The 24,707-nt window shown below is 43.3% G+C and overlaps 1 protein-coding gene across 1 annotated transcript in view; it reads right to left on the bottom strand.

Moving 5' to 3' along the window:
* Fkbp9 (FKBP prolyl isomerase 9) overlaps window positions 1–24,707 on the bottom strand; it is a 50,608-nt gene that overhangs the window by 5,741 nt on the left and 20,160 nt on the right. Inside the window, exons 2-8 of the mRNA XM_036182076.1 lie at window positions 22,912–23,057; window positions 21,969–22,158; window positions 21,202–21,347; window positions 17,102–17,291; window positions 12,207–12,352; window positions 5,502–5,688; window positions 17–162 (exon numbers count right to left, since the gene is read on the bottom strand). Of these exons, the coding sequence (XP_036037969.1) occupies window positions 17–162; window positions 5,502–5,688; window positions 12,207–12,352; window positions 17,102–17,291; window positions 21,202–21,347; window positions 21,969–22,158; window positions 22,912–23,057 (1,151 nt within the window). The remainder of the gene's footprint in view (window positions 1–16; window positions 163–5,501; window positions 5,689–12,206; window positions 12,353–17,101; window positions 17,292–21,201; window positions 21,348–21,968; window positions 22,159–22,911; window positions 23,058–24,707) is intronic.

Raw genomic sequence — 24,707 nt, 5'->3', positions numbered from 1 at the left:
TGAACACCCCACTTACCTACACCGGCCTCTCCATAGCCCAGGTGGGGTGGAATGATCACTGTTCGCTTTTCTCCCACGCACATCTCTCTGAGACCCATGTCCATCCCCAGCACGACTTGTCCAAACCCCAACACAATGTTATAAGTTTTGCCTAAGTTCCACCTAAAAAGAGAAGAAATGAGTGCCTATCAGTGGTGGTGGAGGGTATTCTGCTTAACACATACAGTTCTGAAGAAATGTCAGAGAGACCCACAGACAGACATGCTGCAAAACAACCAGCCTGCCCGTTTCTAAACTGACAAAGGCATGGAAATCAAGACAAAATGGCTGTTCCATGGTACAGGTGCACGCGCACACTGCTTTGGGATCTTACTGCGATGAGGAAGGCTGCAGGGATTCTGGTACAAATGAAGTGGGAGCATTGAGCTGTATGGATATATTCCTGACAACAACTGGCTCTCCGGTGGCTCCTAGGAGTAAGTTCTTTGTATCCAGACAGGCAATGTATGAGAATATAGTATGCATAGTGTAGTTAGGAGCCTGGACTTTTATTTTATTTATTACTGATTTATTTAGAAACACTATGTAGCCCAGGATGGCCTTGAAATCACCATGTAGTCCAGGATGACCTCAAACTTCTGATCCTGTTGCCTCAGACTCCAAAGTGCTAGCATTGAGGCAGCAAGAAACAAGCTTAGACTGTTTTAGATTCAAAGCCTGAGGTAGGCTCCTGGTTGTGGACGAGGGAGGTGGCCCAGCCATAAAGAGCACTCAGAAGAATCCTGCCTCTGCCATTTCATTTGACCTGGGCAATGTAACCTTGGTTTCTCTGTCTTTAATGTAGAGATAATAACAGTCAATAATAAACATGCTTACATAGTGGAAAACAAAGAAAAGGGTGTGAGGCACCACGGTCTGTACCGTCTCTAACTCCACAGATCCCACTGAGTTCAGGGATCCTGGAGATCCTGGAGCTAAGAAGTGGGCCCCACAGCCTCAGCCATGACTGAAAATCAGCCTACTACTTCAAAACCTACAGCACTCCAACCATTTCCCAGCAGGCAAACAACAGCTAGTATGTTCTTCATTCCCTTGGTGCCCATCACCAGGTGGTGACAAGGAGCGGACTGTCTCCTTAGGGTTACAGTCTCCCCAGCCTCCCAGCCTCCACAGGCCAGGACCGTGGCTTCCTTCCGTCCTTCCCCAGGCCAGCTGATGTTCAGAACCCAGCAAACCCAAGAAGACCCTGTGTTTACCCTACCTAGGAAGAAAATAACAAAGCCAGCACAGACACAGGATGTCCTCAGGAGAGGCCTGCAGAGGAGCCACCTCTGACCCACTGGCTGTCAGCCTTTCTTAGCAACCAGGAATAATCTCCATGCTGCCTCTCTCCAGGTCCCAGCAGGAAGCAGTTCAGGTCTCTGCAACTTACAGAACAGCCAAGACCTTGCTTACCCCACAACAAATGCCCAATTGAAATACATAGACATTAAGAGAATGCTCTAAGCAAACAACTCCATTACTTCTTTTCTCTAGGGTCTTTTTATTTTTTGTTTATTCACTTATATTCTGTGGGATTGTCAGACACCATCCTCATTCCTCTCTGTTCTCCCACCCCCAGGCTTCCTGCTTCCTGTCATGAGTCTCCTTAGCTCTCTGGCTCCTTGCCCAATTTCCCATTGGAATTTCCATGTCTCCTGGAAGCAGCATTGTGCTGATTATTTTTGTGTCAACTTGTCACAAGCTAAAGTCATCTGAGAGGAGGGAGCCTCAATTGAGAAAATACCGCCATAAGATCTAGTTGCAGACAAACCTATAAGGCATTTTCTTAATTAGTGAATGATGGGAGAGGGTCCAGCCCACGGTGGGTGGTGCCATCCCTGGGCTGGTGGTCCTGGGTTCTATAAGAAAGCAGGCTGAGCAAGCCGTGGGGAAGCAAGCCTGTAAACAGCACTCCTCCACCATAGCTGTTAGGAACACGAAGGTCTTTGTGCCCACAGATTTCCAGGGAACCTAGGAATGTTAAGCACCCAGGACTGTTCTTTCAAAGGGAAGGATGTATAACCTGTTTTTCCAGAAAGCTGGGAAGTGATTAATAGCCTAGTGATTTGCACATTATCTGTTGGGCCAGGTCATCATACAAAGTTCCTACAACCAGGACTGGAAGGTGGCTAGCAATCTAAATGACCCTTACAGCTAGGAACTCCCCAAGCTCCCACAACCAGGACTGGAGATACCTAATATTCTAAATGACCCTTATATTATCTGTATAGCCAAAGGTTCCCCCAAGCTCCCACAAACAGGACCAGAGGTGGCTAATAGCCCAAATGACCTCTTCTCTATCTGTATAACCAAGACGAGGCCAGAGCCTTCCTTAGGTCTTTAAGCTAGTACAGGTAGCCTATCTCTAGAACCTATCTTCTTGGAAAAAATGGCATGTACCCTGAATCAAGTTTCTATGTAATTATGCTTCCTTGCGCACCAGCAATTGTGTTATACCAGGAAAACTTTTTTTTTCCAGATTACACTGTATTTAAATTAGTTGGGAATAAACAGCCTAATATCAGACTCCCCGGAGTCTGGATCCAGGGTGGCAAAGTCAATCTGAACCGAGTTTCATTCTCACCTCTCTATAGTTCACTTCCCTGCCTGGACACCTGCAGGGTCCCCCTCAAATGGCCTCTGCATCAGCTCCTGCCTCCAGGTCCCTGCCCTGTTTGGGTGCCTGTCCTGACTTTCTTCAGTGATGGACAGTGATACGGAAAGTGGAAGCCAAATGAGCCCTCTCCTCCCCACGCTGCTTTGGTCATGGTGTTTCAGCACAGCGACAGACACCCTAACACGCGCCTACACCGGTGAAGTGGTTGTATCTGTTGTACCCAGGTAGGGTTTGAGGTGGTACCAGGAAGGCAGGTGCCTGCCATCCTTCCCATAATTCCCTCATTTGCAATCTCACACACTAAAGAGACCAGGAAGGATGTGTGGCCACTGCTCTTGCCTGTGGATTTACATGGAACACAAACAACTGTGGAGGCACAAAGTGAAGTTTCTCTTAAAAAGAAGCATACATGCAGACAGGATTTGTCTGTATACATAATAAAGGCTCCCTGCATCCTGTGGCTCCCACTCAGTAAAAATATGGTGATTCCACCCAACATATCAGAGAGCAGAAAGTCTGATCTCTGGCCACAGAAGCACATCCTGCACCAACGAGGAGGAAGTCCTTCATCTCTCACCCTCACTCCCCTCTTCTCGGTCTGAACAGTAGAGCAGGCACGGTAGCAGGGACTTCCACTGCGCTAACCTTCTGGGCCATTTTCACGAGTGTGAGCTCGCCAGTCACTCCCACTACCTCTGAATACTTCCACAACCACTGGCTGGAATTACTCTGCAAGGCCAGTTGTAAGCCAGATCTCTGTGAATCAGGGCCACCGAAGTTAAGGATATATTTTATCAATTCTACTTCCCATACACACATACATCTTAGCATCTCTGCGATTATGACGGACAGAGCATCATTACTTCCTGGCAAAACACTTTTGTGTTCTTAGAGATTCATAAAATAGCATTTCCAAAAATAAATGAATTTTACTTAGATTTGATGAAATAACACCCAATGTGTCAACATGCAGGACCTCATAGTCCAAAGCCAGACTGTCAGAGCTAGACAGCTGGGAGACAAGGGAAAGAGAGGTACCTCCATGCCCAGAACAACAGCAGCCCATACTTACACAAAGGAAGCCTGTAGTGATAGTGTATCCCCCAATATATTGTGCATCCTAATAAACTTACCTGGGGTCAGAGAACAGAACAGCCACTAGACAGATATAGAGGCCAGAAAATAGTGGCACACACATCTTTAATCCTAACATTCTGGAGGCAGAAATCCATCCAGATCTCTGTGAGTTCAAAGCCACACTGGAAACAGCCAGGCATGGTAACACATGCCTTTAATCCCAGGAAGTGATGGCAGGAGGCAGAAAGGTATATAAGGCATGAGGACCAGGAACCAGGCCCCCATTAAGCTTTTAGGCTTTTAGCAGTTCAGCTGAGATCCATTTGGATGAGGACTCAGAGGCTTCCAGTCTGAGGAAATAGGATCAGCTGAGGAATTGGCAAGGTGACGTAGCTGTGGCTTGTTCTTTTTCTCTGATTTCTCAGCATTCTCCCCAATACCTGAATCTGGGTTTGTTTTTATTAATAAGACCTTTTAAGATTCATGGTACAGAAGCCCTTTCTGGGCTCCCCAACTCTGGACTCAGGGATCTAAACCAGGCTCAGCATAAAAGTAGATGTTCTTATACAGAAATACAAGGTCTGAAAATGGTCCTTTCCAGAGAGGAGACGGGCTGAACTTCCAGACTCACCTGAGACTCAGAGTCACAGGAAGCAACCCTGTTTTCATGTTATTTTATTATTTTCATGTTTACTTCTATCACCTAACATTTACAAAATGACCCTTTTGTGTTACAGATACTGGGCAGACAAAAGGAAAAATATCAATAAGTAAACCAGGTATCTCTAAAGTATTCAGATCATAACAGACACAAAAATAACTTCAAGCCAGGGGATGAAAAATACAAAAAGTGTTAGGAGACTGAAGAAGCAGGAAATATGATTCCTCCCAGGAATTCAGGGATGGTTTTGAGAACAAGAAGGACATGTAAGTAGCGACAAATGTTCATCAGCAGAGAGGCCATGCAGTCTGTAGACTGTGCCACTGTGCAGGGTGGGACCCCAGTGAGGACACAGTTTCTGTAACAGACTAGGACAAAGAAAGCCCTGTGCATCAGACCCCAACACTAGCTCTTACTTGCTGTGGGACATTTGATTACACTGTGAAACTCCAAGACTGTGTTAATAAAATTAACCTTGGATCTGGGGGCACAGCCAGTGACTAGTTGACAAGAATTAGCCACAGAGTACAGAGGATCCAGGAAGATAGAGAGATGCACAGGAAGGAGTAAGGAGGGACTTAGAAATTCACAGGCCTTTTTGGTTTGAGATGGGTAGAGAGATGTTCTCTTGCTGGGTCTCCAGCCAAAAGGTTGCTTCGCAGCTTCTCTGATCTAGCAGGTTTCCACTCCAACATCTGACTCCCGGGTTTTTATTGGTAAATAGAACATCTTATATAAAAAGCAACACTTAGTCAAGGGTCTCAGTATGCATCTGTGTTTGCCTTTAACCTTCTGTCTCCCATTTCAGCTTTCCAAGCAATAGAATTACTGGTCGATGTCACTACATCTGGCTCCAAGGGCTTAGTTATTAAATACAGATCTGACTTTGAGAAAGAGAGTTCCACGAGGTAAGAAACAGTCTAGAGCCCAGAAGATCTTTGGTAGGAAACTCTCAGAATGATTTACTGAGCACTGAGAAGGCTCACACTAAACATTAGGGAGAGTTGGACCAAGCAACCCCTACCCAGTGTCTGACGAAGAGGGGAAGACAGTGAAAACTACTACCAAAAGCTCCCTCCACATCTGGTTCCCAGGTACCCTTACGTGGAGTCCAGCAGAGTCCCATCCAGGAGTGAGGCATTGTAGTGGTATTTCAAGTAATCCCCCTTCTTACTCAGCACCGAGCAATCAGGAGGCTTGTAGTGGGAAGTGATGCTGATGGAATCCGAAGGGTTGTGGAAGTCAATCACATGGATGTCAAACACCAGCACAGCTGAGCCCGGAATATTTCCTAAAGGGGAGACACAGGAAATCAATGAACAAGCCAACCAAGCTACAGCACACTTGCCTCCCCAGGACCAGCAGGTGTGTCCTGGCAAGGAACACAGGGGTCCAGGCATGAAATCGCAGGGGCACTAGGAAAACAGAAGCCGAAAGGAATGTCAGAAGTAATCTAATCCTCATTTTGCCCTTGAGGAAACTGAGGCCCCAATTATTAAGCATGAAAAGAGGCATGGCTAAGTGAAACATAGATCAGGAAACTCATGCCTATGCAACTGAAGGCTTGCCCTGTCCCAACAGAAGAGGCAGCATGGGAAATGAACTGTAGAATAATAGTAGGTCAGTGTCCAACCTACCACTCAAGAAAAGCAAAACTATCATAAATTTCATACAAGAAAATCAGACTGTGCCATGCACAACCCTTATGTTAGCATACTAAGAGTCAGAAAGTGTCTACAATGCATCCAGCTTGTTCCACACAGGACAGGCATAATCAGGGCATAAAGCACTTAGATGAGTGCCTGGTATTTAATAACCACCTATTACTTAAGTTCCACAGGAACCAAATGCTCTTTTCCAGCCTTTATAGGCATTCCACACATGTGGCACACATCCATGCATGCAAGCAAACACTCCCACATATAAAATAAACAAGTCTTTTAAAAACAGAGCAAAATTGAATACAAGCATTGAGAGCAGACCTCCAGCCAGCTCCCTATTCACTCAGACCTTGCTTTTCACAGTAGTTAAGTAAAGTAGCTTCTTTTATTATCAACCATGAGTTTGGTCACTGGCCAGATGGCCTCTGGGCAGTTAACTTCGTGGTAATCAGAACAGTGTAAAGAGTAATGACCTTTGTTTTTGAGATCAGCATCTCTTGGCTTGGGGTGAAGAGACTCCAGTTAGGGTCAGGATCTCTCTGCGGTCATCTGTCCACAGACTACAATCCTCCACTGGTGAGGCAGCCACCAGTCTATAAAGGATCCCTGAATCAGCCTTCCAGGCCAGGTGTCTCTTCAGGACAGCTATTGATAAAGTTAATAATAAAAAGCCGTGATGATAAATAAATCACCTTTTGGAAGAGGCTGTAGCCAAAACAGTTAAAAGTCAGTGATGAGCAGGACCACATCTTGACCAGGACTGCTCAGTTACATGTACCTCTCCCCCTCATTTCACTGAAGATGGACGTGTGGGAAGGGGTTATCAGACTACTTCATCTGTCCAGAGTGACCACTCTGAGTCAATCTCACTTCTCTGCTCTTCATCAGAGAAGTGATGAATTATTTATTATTACCTCTCTCCTTGGTATATCAGGGATGAGTCTTAGGGCTTCGTGAGCCCAGGCTTTGACCCCAACAACTCCAATAATATTATGAATATACTTAATTTCTCTGAATTGTAAGCTTAAAAATGGTTAAAATGGGAACAACATGAACCACTATCTCTTTACCCTCAGCACTTGGGAGACAAAAGCAAGAAGATAAGTAAGTTTAAGGCTACCCTACATAGCAAATCCCAAGCCCCAAGCCAGCCAATGTTACACAGTAAGATCCTGTCTCAAAAAAAAAGGGGGGGGGGGTAAAAATGTTGCTCACGTGTTCATGTGTGTGTGTTTATGACAGTTAAAGAAATCAAATAATGTAATATCCACCAAGAATACAAAAAAAAAAGTATATTGGGAAAAAAAAAACACATGAAAGCCTTAAAAATAATGTCAGCAGCAGTAGGAAGGCTGAGACAGAAGAATTCTGAGTTCTTAAGTCATCCTGGGCTACATAGACAAACCCTGTCTCAAAAAGAAAAATTAAAATGTCAGTGCCACGGCCTTATTCTGGGGCTTCAAGGGTGGTCTCAATGTTGTCTGGATGGAGGACAAGGTTGAGAACTGGCCCACTGCCACTCAACCCCCCTGGACACCACAGGTGATTCTCAGTTGCACCAACATTTAAGAATCTCTGGCTTGAGAAGGACCAGGGATTTCTTCTCCTAGGTGACTATGTTTAAGAAAAGCTATGGCTGGGCATGGTGGTACATGCCTTTAACCCCAGAACCCAGGAGGCAGGCAGATCTCTGTGAATTCTAGGTCAGCCTACATAGCAAGTTCCAGGCCACAGGAATACACAGTGAGAAGACACTTTCAAAAAACCAAAGAAAGAAAGACTATGTTAATGGCATGTGATTGACTAACATTTCTCAGCAAGGCACTCAACTTGATTAATGTAAATAAAATGCCCCCTTCATGATGCACTGGGAAACAGCCTTCTAAGGGAGAAAACAGAATAGATCCCAGACCAGCACATTCCCAGGATCTGCTCCTAGTTTGCCAAGCACTCTGCTGATGACTGAGTCGACTTCTTTGGCATAAACATCTTGTCAGCTGAGAGACAGACTCTTACCCACTCAGTGAGTACTGTATTAACAGTAGGCTTGCTTGTCAGCTTCTAGAAAGCTGATGTGGTTCATCTCCCAGGTCCCCAGTTAACTCAGAGACACAAACATTCTAGTGAGGGTGTCACTGAGGATCGAGGCTCTGTGTGGGCAGGGAGTTATTGTTTCTTACTCTCTGATGAGTTCCCAACACCTAAGCCAGAACATGGGCATGAAATTACTCAGTGCATCTAAATGGAGTTTCTTCACCTATAAAACCAGAGAATAGACCTTGAACCCTAAGGATTAGTCCTGAGCCCCCAAAGAGCCAGCAAGGCAGACACAAACAAAGGCTATTAGCAGGCTGCCTGGCCCAGCAGAATACTCTTCCACTTCCTGGTATTTACTAATTCCCCTTGAGATCTCTGGAACTTCTGGTTTGAGTTCTCAGTTCACAATATATGGAAACCAACAAGTCGCTGCCTAAGGGGGACTTGTCCTCTGACATAGACATATTAGAAAGCTCTGAGTCTAACTGTGGCTCCATTCTGTGGCCTTAAGCAAAGTGTTCAACTTTTATGGATCTTACTATCTTATCTAAACAGTGGTTATAGTAACACTTTCTTTTGTGTATGGTCATGTGTGTGTAAGTATATACGCACAAGTATACAGGCCAGCAGGCAAATTCTGGTGTTCCATGAGCACTGTCCACTTTTCTTTCTTTTTCCTTTAAGACATGGTCTCCCACTGTTCGGGAACTCAACAGGTCATCTGGGCTCACTCAGGGAGCCCCAGGGATCCATCTGTCTCTGCCTCCTCAGTGTATACACCAAAACCACCATGTCTGGCTCTTTTATGTGAGTATTAAGGATCAAACGTATGGTCCTCAAGTTTATATGACAAGCCTTATTATAGTAACAGTGTCCACAACTGTTTCCAGTTTTCCATGAGCTTTCGTGCAAGAAGTCCCAGAGGGTTTGGGGACATGGCTCAGTCAGCAAAGTGTCTGCCACACAAGCATGACAGGCTAAATTCAGATCCCCAGAATATGTAAACCTCTGGGCACAGGCTGCATGCCTGCAACCCTAGGCTGAAGCTCACTGGTCAGCCAACTAAATGGATGAGCTTTAGGCTCAGAGAAACTCAGTCTGAAAAAAATAAAGGGAAGCGCAATCAAGAAAAGGCACCTGACGTCAACCTCAGGCCTCCACCCAATGTGCACACACATGCATAAACACCTATGTGCACACACACTATACATCAATAACAACAACAACAACAACAACACACACACACACACACACACAATCCCAGACACAAGTAGGCAAAATAGCAATTATTTTGTTCACTTTCTTTTTCCCTAAAAAGTTCTTAAAAGACAGTTAACCACAAGGGAGCTCACCTCTCTAATAAGAAAGCTGCACTTCAGAGCTGCAAACACTCTAAAAGTGTCCAGAGCTGTCCTTGAGGAACACGGCAAGGCAGAAAAGTGCTAATCCAGCTCACCGAGGCAGTAACCCCCACTAGAGTACCTGGGTTTTACACTTCAACATGAGATGTAGGATGAAGCAGCCTTCTGCTCATAACAATTATGATTCTTTGGAGGTTGCCCAGAGCCCCATTTAATTCTGTGCAGACCTCAGTCTCATACTTGATGGACAGCCAAAAGGAAAAAAGTACTTTAAGCAAATGGTTTTCATCAGTGTCTTCTTTTTTTTTAAGACAGGAAGGATTATTCTTCAAGTCATAATGAAATGAGAATACTCAAACTATCTGCTTCTGTGTATGGTTGACCAGAACTAAAACCTGGCTGGCACAGATAAAACAGTATATATTAGTATAGGGAGATATTTCTTTATTCTTCCCCTCTGTCTTTGAGAAAGGGCCTACCTATGTCATCCAGGTTGGACTTGAACTTTCAATTCTCCTGCCACCACCTCCCAAGAGCCATGAATATAGACACATACCCCATACTGAGCACATACATTTCTTTTTAACTTACAGATATAACCAAATGTACAGAAATATCTACTACTGGGATAACAAATTAACTCAAATTTCAGGGCTTGAAACCACAAAAACTGAGCAGGGGATGAAGCCGGCAGTGAAGCATTTGCCTAGGCTGCACAGGGCCTTGGGTTCCCAGCACTGTACGGAAAAGAGAGAGAAGGGAAGGGGAAGATAGAGAGATGGAGGTGGGTTGACAGGAAGAGACAGGGAAAGAGGACAAGCAAACAGACACAGCTCTGGAAGTCAGAGGCATAATTTAAAGGCACCAGCCAGGGATAAGCTCCTTTTGGAGGCCTCAGGAGAGAGTTCCCTTGTTTCCCCCTGACCAAAGGCAACCTGCATCAGAGACCATGGCCATGGCCTCTGTCTCAGCCAAGCTTACTTAGCTTCTCATCCAACTCACATCCTGCCTCCCTCAAAAACCCTCAAAGCATTTCAGGGCCATCTGGATTATCCAGAACGCAATCCCTGCTTCAAGGTCCCTCAAGGTCCCACCAGCAAATACCCTTTTAATAAGGAAATATTCAAAGGTCCATGGACACTTTTTATGTAATATGCCCATTGAGAGGACCAAACAGACGCCATAACAGGCTGCTCAGTCTTCTCTCAGAGATCAGGCTTCAATTTCAGTTTCCTGAGACTGAACAAGCAGTTTCTGAGAGAGCCACCAACAAAGGACAATGAGTCTCCAACAACACCTACGACAGCAAGGACGAGGAGACCTGGTATACGCAGTACCAGGCCAGGCCAGGCCTGAGCCACAGTCAGCAGATAATCAAATAAGGACAAAGCTTGGGACTTGTCCAGGCCTGCCCAGAAAAGGAAAAACTATAGCCTTAACCAGCCCCTGACTAGCCCTGGCCAATTAGATCATACTAATACGATTGCCACTTCCTTAAGCCAGTGATATCAAAGATGACCTAACTTCCCTTGGCTGTGCTTAAAAGGAGCCTGCAGGCTCTTCTCCAGGTTATCCCATTTTGCCTTTGTGAGGGATAGTTGACTCCAGCTTGCTAGAATAAACAACCCTCTTGCTGATTGCATATGTGGATAGTGGTCTTTTGTGGGGCTTCTCCAGGACCTTAACATATATTACAGTAGTATTAACTTTGCATGGTGTGATTTAGGAAGATTTGGAGGTCTTATTTATCTATTTTTTTAATCCTAAAGATAAAATATATTATTTGCATCTGTTTTGTCTGGGTTTTTTGTTTTTGTTTTTGTTTTTTTGTAGTGTTTTGTTTGTTTGCTTGCTTGTTTTTGTTTTTGAAGCAAGGTCCCTTACGTTAGCCTCAAATTCCTTATGTAGCCAAGAATGACTATGTTCCTGATCCTCCTGCTTCTACCCCAAAGTGTTGGGATTGCAGGTCTATGCCACCATACTTAGCTATTTCTACAATTTTTTAAAGGAAGTTTGCTCCTAAGGTGACAAAATGTCCCTAGAGTTAAGGGGCTGGCTATACAACTCATTAAATTCACTAATGCTGCTGAACTGTGTAGTTAAATGGCGGGGAGGGGGCAGATTTCTTAGTGTGCAAAATAAAAATCAAAGGGGGGCGGTGAAGTTACACTTACTTTCAACCACTTTATTTAAAATAAATGAAGAAATACAAAGGCAGTTAAACTATAGTAAAGTGTTGGGGCTGGAGAGATAGCCCATCAGTTAAGAACACAGGCTGCTCTTCCAGAGGACCCAGGTTCAGATCCTAGCACCCACACGGCAGCTTATGACTGTCTTTAACTCTAGTTCTAGGGGATCCAGTGTCTTCTCCTGGCCTACTCAGGAGGCATACACATAGTATACTTACATACACACAGGTGAAATACTCATACATGTAAAATAAAAATAAATATATACATATATATATAATATATAATCATAGATAAACAGATGGAGTAAAATGTTAACAATTGGTGAAACAAAGTAGAATTTACTGTGCAATCCTGTCAACACTGGTGTAGATTTTAAATTTTTCTGGAAGAAATGGAAAATGGGTAGGGGACACAGTTGCAACCAAACAGCTCTGGAAATGACAGCCATCAGTGGGGTGGAGTCGTATACTGCGTTTGGCTTCCTTGTTTTGTCTCTAGAAGTGCTGACCTGAGCAGCGTGGAAGCAACCAGTTAGTGAGGAGGGCAGGTAATACACACCTCTTCCTTCTTCTCCATAGCCCAGGTGAGGAGGGACCACAATCCTTCGCCTCTCTCCAATGCAAACACCAAGCAAGCCTTCATCCATCCCAGGAATCACATAGCCCTGCCCAATGTATGTGTCAAAGGTGTGGTTCCGTGAGTAGCTAAGAAAGAAGGAAAAGATGAGGTCATTCATAAGGGACACCCACAGCAGCTGTGGAAATTACTCAGAATCCCAATGCCAAAGGGTCATAGGCACCACCACACCCTAGAACAGCTCAACCATAGAATCTGAGGACACAGCCCAAGAATATGCTTCCCTGGAATGCGGAACACGTGAGCATCTGTAGAAACAACATATTGTACTTACCACCTGTATGGTCACGTCATAAAAGGAACAGGAATGTGAGAAACAGCCACACACAACAGAGCTGGTGGGGGTTGCCTATCTCCTTCCCAGTTCCCTATTTGTTCCTGGTATTTACATTTCTCTCCTCTGTTGTTTTTAAATCAACTCAACACTACTAATCTTCCTCTGCTTTTCCCTTCCCACTCACACCCACAGCAGAGCAACAAAGTGCTATCAATGTTCCCAATCTCCTAAAATAATTAATGTTTAAACAATGATTGTGTTTTGTTTTGTAATTTCATAGTGGGCCTTCCCTTTAACAGTAATTGTTGGGGGGATAGTATTCCACTCTCTAGAAGTCTGTGGACTGAGCCTGGTGCCCTCAGCGCCATTCTAGCAGACAAAAGTGACACCTCAAGTTACTGAAACCTCTTGAGCACTGGAGACATGCCCACTGAAAAACTAAGGGTGAAGGTGAAAAGAAGAAGAACAAAACATAACCTAAGCCCAGATGCACAAGTCCCAGTGCAAGAACATAAGGACTGTGTCAAACAAATACAACCCGACTCCATCGAAATTACCAATTCCACAGGCTGGCCTACACAGAAAACGAATTAGGCCGGGTGGTGGTGGAGCACACCTTAAATCCCAGCACTCAAGAGGCAGAGCCAGGCAGGTCTCTGTGAGTTCGAGGCCAGCCTAGGCTACAGAGCGAGATCCAGGACAGGCACCAAAACAACACAGAGAAACCCTGTCTCGAAAAAACAATACAAAATGAATGAACGAATGAACGACAGAGAAAGAAAGGAAGGAAGGAAGGAAGGAAGGAAGGAAGGAAGGAAGGAAGGAAGGAAGGAAGGAAATGAATTAGATGAAATCCAAGGAAAAGAATTCAAAAGAATAATTATAAGTATATTCTAAAAATCAAACAGAATACAAACTCATGAATTAGTTAAGAAAGAACAGAAATAAATGAATAAGGGCTGGAGAGATGGCCCAGAGGTTAAGAGCACTGCTTGTTCTTCCAAAGGTCCTGAGTTCAATTCCCAGCAACCACATGGTGGCTCACAACCATCTGTAATGAGATCTGGTGCCCTCTTCTGATCTGCGGGTGTACATGCACACAGAACACTGTATACATAATAAATAAATAAATCTTTAAAAAAAAAAAAAGAAAGAAATGAATGAAATAAGGAAGTCAATACAATATATAAAAGTGGGATTTAATAAAGAGAAATACTGAGGAGCCAGAGAGATAGCTCAATGGTTAAGAGAGAAGACTCCAGTTCAGTTCCCAACACCCAGACCAGCGGCCCAAACATTCCTATACTTCCAGCTCCATGGAAATGTGGCCTCTGCAGATACCTGCACTCATGTGTACATAAATGTGCACACACAAACAAACATTCATACATGTGATTTTTTTAAAATACTGAAAAAAATCAAAATTGAAATACAAGAAATGAAAGTTTCAGTATGTCATATAAGTTGAGAGACTCACCGGCAGATGGGATCAACAGGTAGACAGAGTATCAGAGCTTGAAGACGAGGTAGAAGAATTGTAATCCAAGACAGATTAAGTAATATAATAGAATATGAATAGAATATTCAAGATCTGTGGAATATAATTTAAAACCCAAATCTAGGTACAGGAAAAGGAAAAGAATTTCATCTTCAAGGCATAGAGAACATTTTCAATAAATCATATCAGAAATTTCCCCAATTCTAGGGGGAAAGGTACCCAGAAATAGGTTGTACTTAGAATGCCAATCAGATTGGCAAATGCAAGACCAGAGAACTTTCCCATGCTGTATTATAGTCAAAATACTAAAAATATAGAACAAAAATTAAAATGTAAGCAGGGGAAAATGCTTTCAACAATATCAACCATAAAAGGATTAATTTCTTCAAATCAATAAGAAAAGGCTAAATTAAATATCATCAATATAAAATAGGCAAAAATTATAATAAAAGATATCCAAATAAATATTTGGAAACAATAATCAAAGAACTGCAGATTAAAACCGTAGGCATGATTTTTCTCTTGAAAGTTAACAAAGTTTAATTTGTTTTATTTTGTGTTTTGAGGCCAGGCTAGTATCAAAACTTGAAGTGCTAGGGTTGAATACATAAGAAACCAAACCTGGCTCTTACTTCTAAATGATACCCAGAGAATGTATATCAAAAGCTATAAAATATATATATAAGAGGGTGGACAGGAAAAGGGAAAGTGATATAATTCTATTTCAATTAAGAATACATTAAAATTAAATATATATGCACACATACATATAAGCTTTGACCTGAAGATTCTTCTTGGAAACAACTAAATACTCAAAGACTTAAGTACAAAAATAATTATAACTTTTAAATGTCAAAGAGTAATAAAACCATAAATGGTCCCAAAAAAGGATTGACTGTCCAAGTTTATGACAAAATCTATACAATGGAATACTATGTTGGTTGGGACAGGCAAGATCCCAATGTACTCAAGTGGAAAAGCTACTCAAAAGTTGCAGAAACAAGAGTTCTATGACATGGGCAAAAATATAATATGCCCAGAAAATAATCTGTCAACCTCCTTCCTTCCCTCCCTCCCTTCCTTCAGTAGGGCAATCCCTATGTTGCCCAGGCTAGCCTCCAACACCTGAGCTCAAGTAATCCTCCCGCTTCAAGCTCCCAAGTAGCTGGGAACACAGGCACATACCACTCTACCAGAATCGCCTTCAGTTCAGGACATTTAAAAAAGGCTTGGGTTTTAGCTCAATATGAAGCCCTAGGGTTTGATCCCAAATTACAAACTTTCAAAAGAATGAAGAGGGGAAGGAGGAGGTGGGGAGAGAAATGGAGGAGGAGGGAGAAGAGGCAGGATGGGGGAGAAAAATGAAGAGTAAGAGAGACACTAAAAATGGTTAAATTGGGGCTAGAGGGATGGTTCGTGGAGAAGGCCAAGTTCAGTTCCCAGCACCCATATTGTGGCTCACAACCATCCATAACTCTAGTTCCAAAGATTCAATGACTTCTTCTGACCTCTGTGGGCACCAGACACACATGAGGTACATATACATAAATGCAGGCAAAACACTCACATACCTAAAATAAATAAATCTAAATTAATTAATTAATCAATTAATTAATTAATTAAGAGTGTTAACTCTAAAGACTGGGACAAATGAGGAAAACACGGACAGGTATATTGAATATCTTCATTTATTGCTCAGTTTTACTTTGAACCATGTGACTCCTATTTTTTTGCTTTGGGTGTGTAAACAAATTAGAAGTCTATGACCTCAGACACACGGAGGTTCTGTCGCAACTTGTTTATAGGAAGCCAAAGGGGTGATTGTAAACCTGCCACCTGAATGAACAAGACATGCTGCAGCTTGGCTCGGGCATTGTGCATTGAAGCCACGTGCGGACTTGCTAATGAAGTGGCAGAGGAACTACCCTCTGCAGCATCCATTCCTCAGGGAGCTGAAGGCATCCAGCAGTCTCCTCTGGCGGGTCATCCTTCAACATTTACACAGCACTTGCCTCTTTTTTTTTTTTTTTAAGATTTATTTATTATGTATACAGCATGTCTGACTGCAGGCCAGAAGAGGGCACCAGATCTCATTACAGATGGTTTGTGAGCCACCATGCGGTTGCTGGGAATTGAACTCAGGACCTCTGGAAGAGCAGTCGGTGCTTTTAACCTCTGAGCCATTTCTCCAGCCATATTATAATCATGTTATAAAAAAATCAACAAATAACACATAAACATCTATAGTTTTTATGAACATTTATTTTTTATGCGTAAAACTAATCTACATTTTATTATTGCAAAATTTCTTCAAATATTATACAAAATTTAAAATAATTCGTTAAATATTTATAGATCACTTAGCTTAATACAGACCTAATTTGGGGATTACAAAGCCATGGTGATTTATCATGTTCATATGAAGATCACCTGGTATGAAATGTACAATTTCCAGATTCAGATTTAATAAATAATATATTTACAAAATAGAATTACTTTCCACCTTTGAGGGGTCGGTTTGGAAATCAAATATCAATAGAATAATCACAGCCAATATGCATTTTGTGGATTAAAAAAGGCTTCATAAAAAAAAAAAAATTCACACAGCATTTTCAATACCTTAACTGAACCAGCTCAGAGAACGTGTTGAAACAAGAATAAACTGAACTGATGTTCAGAAAGCTCCAACACTATCCAATGTCAGGACGCTCGGGCACCACAGAGAGTTAATTCTTTGTCCACTGTTTCTCTGTGACCTCACTTCTGACCACTCCACTTCTTGGAGTCTACAGTGGGGTTCAGAGTGGGAAGAAATACAACAGGTATCTAGGGTAAGTCCCTCCCATTTTCTTTCAGGGACATCTGAATCAGGACACCTTTGTAACCACCTAAGAGCAAATTCAGAATCTGAAAGCAGAGACCTGTACCGAATATTAAAGTAAGAGTCAGCACTGATGGTGTACTTAGACCATGGTCAACCGTGCTCAGTTAGACTTCCCTGAAGAGGCAGATGTTCTCAAGTGTGAAAAGTAGTTTCCTTACCTGGAATCAAAGAGGGTGCCATCCAGAAGTGTGCCATTGTAATGATACCTGAGGAAGTCCCCACTCTGACTTCTTCGATCACAGATCTCAGGGACCACCTTGTTCTCAACGGAAATACTATCCTTGGGGTTATGGAGGTCCAACAATGCAACATCAAAGACTAGGGAAGCCTGCCCAGGGATGTCTTTCCCTAGAGTAAAATGAAAGAACCATTCATTCCAAATACAAAATTTAGGAAATGCTTAGACCACTGTTCATGCCCTCTGTGCTGGTATTTCTCATTCCTTGAAGTTTTCAAGCCAAGGACACAAACGCTCCATTCTCTGTGTTGTGTAACTAGTGTCTCACCTTGGTGTCCAATCATGGACTAGTGGGCACAGCATGCCTGACTGATTCGGAGAGAACAAGCTAAAATAGCCACACACCACCACTATGACCATACTTCAGATGCTCAGATGGCAAGAAGAAGCTCTCTGCGGGCATTATGCATCCACACGGAAATCTAAATCCACACCTCCTATGGGTTCTGTCTGCACAAATGCATTGTAAGCATTCAAATGTGCAAGTTCCAAACCTGTGACTTTGCCCTGGAAAACACTATACAGTCTTGTTCTTTAAAACCAAGAGCCACTTCTCTTTTTCAAATGTAAAGTTCTTTATCCAAAACAAAATATAAACAAACAGAAGTTAGATAACAAAGAAAAGAAGGATACCCATAATCCAAAAAATAGTCTTTACATCCTTTCTATATCTCATTTCTGCACGGTGCTGTTTCTTATGGATGTTTCTAAGAGAGGATGCACTGGACACAGTCTATCCTCTGTATTCATGGGCTCTACACCCATGGATTCAACCAACCTCAGAACAAAAACATGGAAGACAAAAAGTGATGCCTTTAAACCAGACGTGGTGGCACACAGGTATAATCCCAGCACTGGGGAGGTGGAAGATGATGAGAATTCAGTTATCCTCAATTACATAATGAATTCAAGGCCAGCCTGCACTAAATTAGACCTTGCTCAAAAAAAAAAAAAACTATCTGTACTGAACACATATGCTTCTATTGTTTTTCATTATTCTCTAAACTACTCAGAATGACAATTATTTATGTATGTTGTATAGCCGTTTCCCCTGGAACTGAAACATCCCCTCCAGGAGCGGGAAGACTCGGGAGTTAAACAAACCACATATTTTACCCTTTTGGATAAAGAGAATAAAAGGAAGTTTCTTTAGTGTCTTCCAGACACAACAGAACTGATGCACATCTGAACTCCCAAACCGTGACAGCATGCACAGGACCCGCAAAGGTTCAAACCAGACAAAATCCCAGCCCTGATTAGGGGAAGCAAACAACAAGTCTACCCTAACCAAGAAGCTATTTGCAATTGATACCCACTGAAAAAGGGAAAAACAGTTTTCTCAAATGAAGTGTCAATGAGATTATCAAACATATCTAAAGGCAGCCCCTATACCCAGGGGGAGTCGGCCAACGCAAAACGGACTACATGTTCTCATCCACTGTTTGTTTTGTTTGGGTATTTTTTGTCTTACTGGTTTTCTTTTCTTTTCTTTCTTTCTTTTTTTTTTTGTTTATTTTTTTTTCTTTTTTGAGAGAGAGAGTGCATGAAGTTGGGTGAGTAGGCAGGTGGGGAGGACTTGAAAGAAGTTGGGGAAGGGAAAGGTTATGATCAAAATATGTTGTTTGAAAAAAATGTTTAAAAAAAAGGAGTTTCTTTCCTTTTGTTTCATTTTCCTTGTGCTGTTAAAAATCAGGCCCAAGCCTGCATGTCCAAAGAGAGTGATCTACTACTGCTCCAGTCCCCAAAGGAAAGCATCAAAATAAACTGCAGAGTTTAAATGTTCCTAGAACTAACATATACTCACTGAATATTTTCACAGCTTTCCTGAGATATAATGTATATACCACAAAATTCAAATATTTAAATTATACTGCATAGCTGAGCACAGTAGAGTACTGCATAAATATAAAGTACCTTTAAATTGTTAAATATTTAAGCACTAGTCATCTACTTTAAATGAATAAATACAATTCTCATATTAGGCTGGGGTCTTGTTTTGCTATTTAGGTGATATCCAAAATATTTTGCCAGCACTTGGGAGACTGAAGCAGGAGGGTCAGAAATTCAAGGCCAGATTTGGCTACAAAGCAAGAGATTTAGGAGCTAAAACGAATGCACTCCCACTGGCCATGAATGAGACAACCTGAACATAAATGGGTTTGTAGTCAATGGGATAGCACATTTTTTGCATGCACGTCTGATCACAAGCACCAACAAACAAAAATAGACATTATAGTGGTTTGAATGAGAGGTGCCCCCCCCCATAGTCCCGGGCATTTGAACACCTGCTCCCCCGTTGGTAATACTGATTATGAGGTTTAGGCGGTAAGGCCTTACTGGAGAAGTCTGTGACTGGGGACAGACACTGCGATTAAAAACCCTGTACTTCTTCCAGCTGTCTCTGTTTTTGTACAGGCATTTGAAGATGAGAGTTCTCACCTCACTCACGCTACCATGCCTGCGGCCTCCCAGCCATGGTGGACTCATTCCCCAGATCTGTAACACCAAATAAACCCTTCCTTCTATAAATTGCTTCTGGTCATGGTGTTTTAGCACAGGAACAGGAAAGTACTACCAGAAGAGCTGTTTGCAGATCTCAAGCATGCAAACAGAAAATGTGGAAAGGCTGAGCCCCACTCCCTCAGACTCCCCTCTCCCTTGCTCTACAGACTACAGAGACAGAAAACAGCTTGGAAAAGATTACATTGGTTATAGTCAGCTGAGTACCATTCAACTTCTTCAATAGCACCATGTTTTCATTTGTATTCCACGTGTGTGTGTGTGTGTGTGTGTGTGTGTGTGTGTGTGTGTGTGTGTTTAAATAAGGTCTTACCTACCAGCCTTCCCTGAACTCATGATCTTCCTCCAGCTCGGCCTCTCAATTGCCCTGCTCTCATTTTGCCAACTACTTAAATGCCTAAAGGTCTCTGTTGTGTCCAACTGTCAGAATGATCGAATGTGTGAAATTTAATATGAATAACTAATAAACCTTATATATCAGCCAACACTCTACTTCTCTTTATTTTTTACTTTAAGACGGGGTCCTCCAACTTACTAGGTAGCCGGGGATGACCTTGAACTCCTGATCCCCCTGCTCTCGCCTCCCAGGTACTGAAATTAGAAGCACACTCCCCTATGTGCTAGGGACTCACCCAGGGCTTCATGAATGCTAGGCAAGCACTCTACCAACTCCACTATATCCTCAGCCAACGCGATGCTTAGAGATTGTCCGGACAGAACACGCACATACTCATAAAGCAAATAAAGGTGGAAAGCTGGGAAGTTCGCCAGCTCAGACATCGGTGGCTCAATCTTGATGTTTACATCTTTTTAAACTATCTGGATCAAATACTGCTTACAGATAAAAAGTAAGAGTTGTTGGTGTCCCAGGCTGCAGCTGGCAAGGCGGGGAGAGATGCGGTGTTTCCATGAACACCGACGGCCATGAGCAAAGGCAAGCTCCACACAGAAGGATCCTGACTAGCACTCTCCACCAGAACCCTTGCAATGATGGGATGAAAGGTCACTGTAGAAACTCAGGAGCCCTCAGCAATGTGTGGCTCTTGCGTATCTGAAATGTCAGGATGTGACCAGAACTGAATTTTAATTTTAATTCATTTTCACTCAACTGTAAACAGCCACATGTGGTAGCTAGTGGCTACGATGGTGGTGGTAGTGGTCTGCAGCAAAGGGACTGGTGTATTTCATGGATGAAAAGCACTGAACTGTACAAATAAAAGTAAGCACAACGAAGCTAGAGAGATGGCTCAGAGATGGCCCAGTGGTTAAGAGCACTGACTGCTCTTGCAGAAGATCCAGGTTCGGTTCCCAGCACCCACATCAGGCACCTCACATGAGCGTGTCTCTCCAGCTCCAGGGGATCTGAAGCCCTCTTCTGGTCTCTGAGGGCAATGCACTCATGTGGTACACATACAGACAAGCAGGAACACACATATACACCCATAAATAAAAATAAACATATAAAGATGAAAGAGAGAAGCCCGGAGAGAGAGGACTTACCATCTCCCTCTTCTCCATAGGCCAGAAAGGGAGGGATGGTAATGATACGCTTCTCCCCAACACACATGCCCAGCAGCCCTTTGTCCATTCCCGGAATCAGCCATCCGATTCCCACGTACGTGTCGTAGGTTTTCATGCGATTGTGGCTAAAAGAAAAAACAAAAAAGAGAGAGGAAGCAAGTTCCATAGCATTTCTAATTCATCCCTTGGGGTTGTTGTTTCTCAGATCTCAGGTAAACAAAGAGCCTACATGCTTCCCTAGTGACAGGAATGTCCCCATTTTTGCTCCCTGATATTAGGAAGAAGCGAAAAGCTCGTATTTACAGCAGCAGTCCGCATCTATGCCACTCAAGAACATTCTGCCATCACAGAAAACCCCAGAAAGTTCCCCGGTTTTTATCCTAGCCTCATACTGCTCTGGAGTTTCATTTTTCCCCCTTCTCTTTTCATGAGCAAACTATATGAATGAGTCAAACACCCATGAGCTTGCTGGGAAATGCAGCTCTTCATTTAAATACAGATCTTCAGATAAGGTTTAAATTAAATCAAGATCGTTTTTAATTTTTTTCTAAGGTGTTATATTTTGACTCTGGCACCACGGAGAATCAGACACTAACCAAAACTATATGGGATAGGATCTGGTACTAGACATAGTTTGGTAGGGTACATTTTCTGGTTCCCAAATAAGCACAGAAAGAAGACATGACAGAAGGAACCAGAAGGAGCCAAACAGCATTTCACACACTGCCACCAACAGTGGGACTTACCTGGAATCAAACAGTGTCCCATCCAAGAACGTTCCATTGTAATGGTACCTCACAAAATCAGACACCTGGATAGTCCGAGAACACGTGGGGGGCTTGAAATACGTCTGAATCTGAACCTGGTCTTCAGAATTCCAAATATCCATCAGGAGCACATCAAAATGAAGTACCGAGTTTGGAGGGATCACACCAGCTAGAAATTGAAATGAATTCACACTGCAAGTCTGCCATCTCCTGGCAACACAGAGATCCCTAGAAAGTCTGGACAGCTATTTTCTCCATGTTGAATCACTCCCTCCGGGGGTGGGGGCACGACAGCAGGCCGGGGAAGCTAATGAAAAGGTTACAAGATTTAGTTGGTTTTCCCCCAAAGTTGTAAAAGTGTAAACAGTGGCTACAGAGGGGAACTGTGCTCTGAAGTAGTGCAGGGAACTCAGAGGTGCAGCTTTTATGTGGCATCATCCACATACAAGGGGCTTTTGACTGATCCTGGAGCTTCTGAGTCACTCACACTTCCGCCATGCTCCGTAAGTTACTCCAAAAAAAACCTCACTGGTTCACCAGGCTGGATTTAGGTGGGAATCCTTGGTCTGTTATCAATGACCTAAGTGGGTTAAATAAACATTTCTTCACATCCCACAAGGAAAAAGTCAATTGAAGACTGCTGTCAATGTATCAGAAGTCAAAAGAATTCCAAACCATCACTGATGTACAATTCCAAAAGGCCGGCTCTTTCTACATCCTTCCTCCAAATAAAATTAAAGTAAGTGAGAGAGAGAGAAAAGAGTCTCCTCTCATCGAGAGTTCATTAGATATTCTTGTGCTGGCCCTTTCTTCTATGTCTAAGAGATAAATCTACAATGGAAATGCTAGCTGTGGGTGTTCAGCCTTTCTTTTTCCCTTGAGGCTGCATGCAAATTTGTCTATAAAAAGAGTGTAAACTTACAAACTCCTTCACTTCCATAGGCGAGGTTTGGAGGGATCGTCACGAAACGCCTCTCGTTTACGCACATCCCGACCAGGGCTTGGTCCATCCCTGCAATCAGCTGGCCTTTTCCCACAAACACATTGAAGGTGGAGTCTCTGTCATAGCTGAAGAACCAGAAGGAAGGGAGAGAGAAACAAAAGCACAGTTATCCCCATAGAGAAAGCCGTTCCAGGAAGGTCACAGCAAAGGAAATGGCCTACCAGTTACTGCCCCCAGGAAATGTTCTCACTAGACAGCATTTGCAGAGTTGAGGTTTTTATATTAACTTGAATATTGCCAATAAATCCACTTAGAAATGATTGCCACACAGGCCTGACAACCTGAGTTTGATCCCCCCGACCCCACAGTGGAAGCAAAGAGCCAAGACCTGAAAGCTGTCTCTCTGATGCCCTAAGCACACCGAGACACATGCAGAGGAGAGGGGATGAACACTATCAAATGCTGACAGGTCAGACAATAAATAACAAATCATGGCTGGAACAGACACCCTTGTTTTTCATGTACAATTCAGCAACACTTTGATCTTCTAGGAGATGATGGATACGTGCTTTGAGAGATAAATAATCAAAGTCTAAGATAAGGACTTTGTCTATAAGTACTTTATAAACTGGCAGAGACCCATAGTTCCAAACACTGTATTTGAAAAAAAAAAGACTGCACACCTGAGCTTCACAGCCCCTATGGAGCATCAGCTACAAGTGAGGCTGAGGGAAAAGGATCACAAGTTCAAGGCCAGTTGGGCAACTTTATGAGACTGCCTCAAATTTTAAAGGGAAGAGGTCTGGGGATAGTGCTCGGTAGTGGAGTTGCCTAGCACTTCAAGGCCCTGGGTTTAATCCCCAGTACTGCAGAGCAAAGAAAAGAGACAGGGTGGCCTTAGGGAAAATGACTGCAAAACAGAGAAAAATGAGCAAAAGGAAACTTGCTGCGGACCTTGGGTTACAGTAACAAACAGTGGGACCAACTCAAGGGTATGGCCCTGGCTGCATTTTACTCAGATGTGCCATGACATGTTCTGTGGCCAGACTTCCGATTCCTACTCACTCACACAAGAATGACAGTCACAGGAAGTGATGTGTAGGGCCAGTGGGGTGGTTCAGGTGGTAGACGCGCCTGCTGCCAAGCCTGACAAAACCTGGGTCTCCAGGACTTCCATGGTGGATGGAAGGAGAGACCCAACTGCTACACGACCTCCTCTGACCTCTGTGTGTGTGCTGTGTTAAACATGCATGCACGCTCTATAGGTAACATTTTCCATTTACTCATATATTGATAATATGGAAAGAGCCACTTCTGAAATCCAAAAGAAAGAGAAAGACAGTAAGGAATAGCATTCACTTCATGAGGCTGCACCCACCCTCCTTTTGAACCTCCTGCCTTTTCCTGATTTTCTCCTAATTAACAGTCTAAAGCAGTGGCGCCAGCTTCCTCAAGCCTTGCCCCCCTCCCATCTCCCCTAGTCCTAAACCACGCGTTCACCGCCTTCCTTTCTTCAAGGTCAGTGAACAGAAAGCAGGATTTCAAGACCACACTAGAGCACAAAGTAGCATGTGCAGCTTCTACCCATGGCAACCTTGTGCTGGCACAAACGCCACCTCCTGGAATGCCAGCTCTTGACTTTTGCTTGAGCATGGCTGTATCACTGAACCATCCTCAAGATTACACTAACCAATCCAAAAGCAAAGCTTCCAAGACTCCCCAGGCACAGCGTATGTGGGAGCAGCAAGAACACAGAGGCAGGGAGTGGCGTTAGA

This window comes from Onychomys torridus, chromosome 3 (assembly GCF_903995425.1).
Source record: "Onychomys torridus chromosome 3, mOncTor1.1, whole genome shotgun sequence".
Taxonomy (NCBI): Eukaryota; Metazoa; Chordata; class Mammalia; order Rodentia; family Cricetidae; genus Onychomys; species Onychomys torridus.
This window is presented reverse-complemented; position numbering and strand designations above follow the sequence as displayed.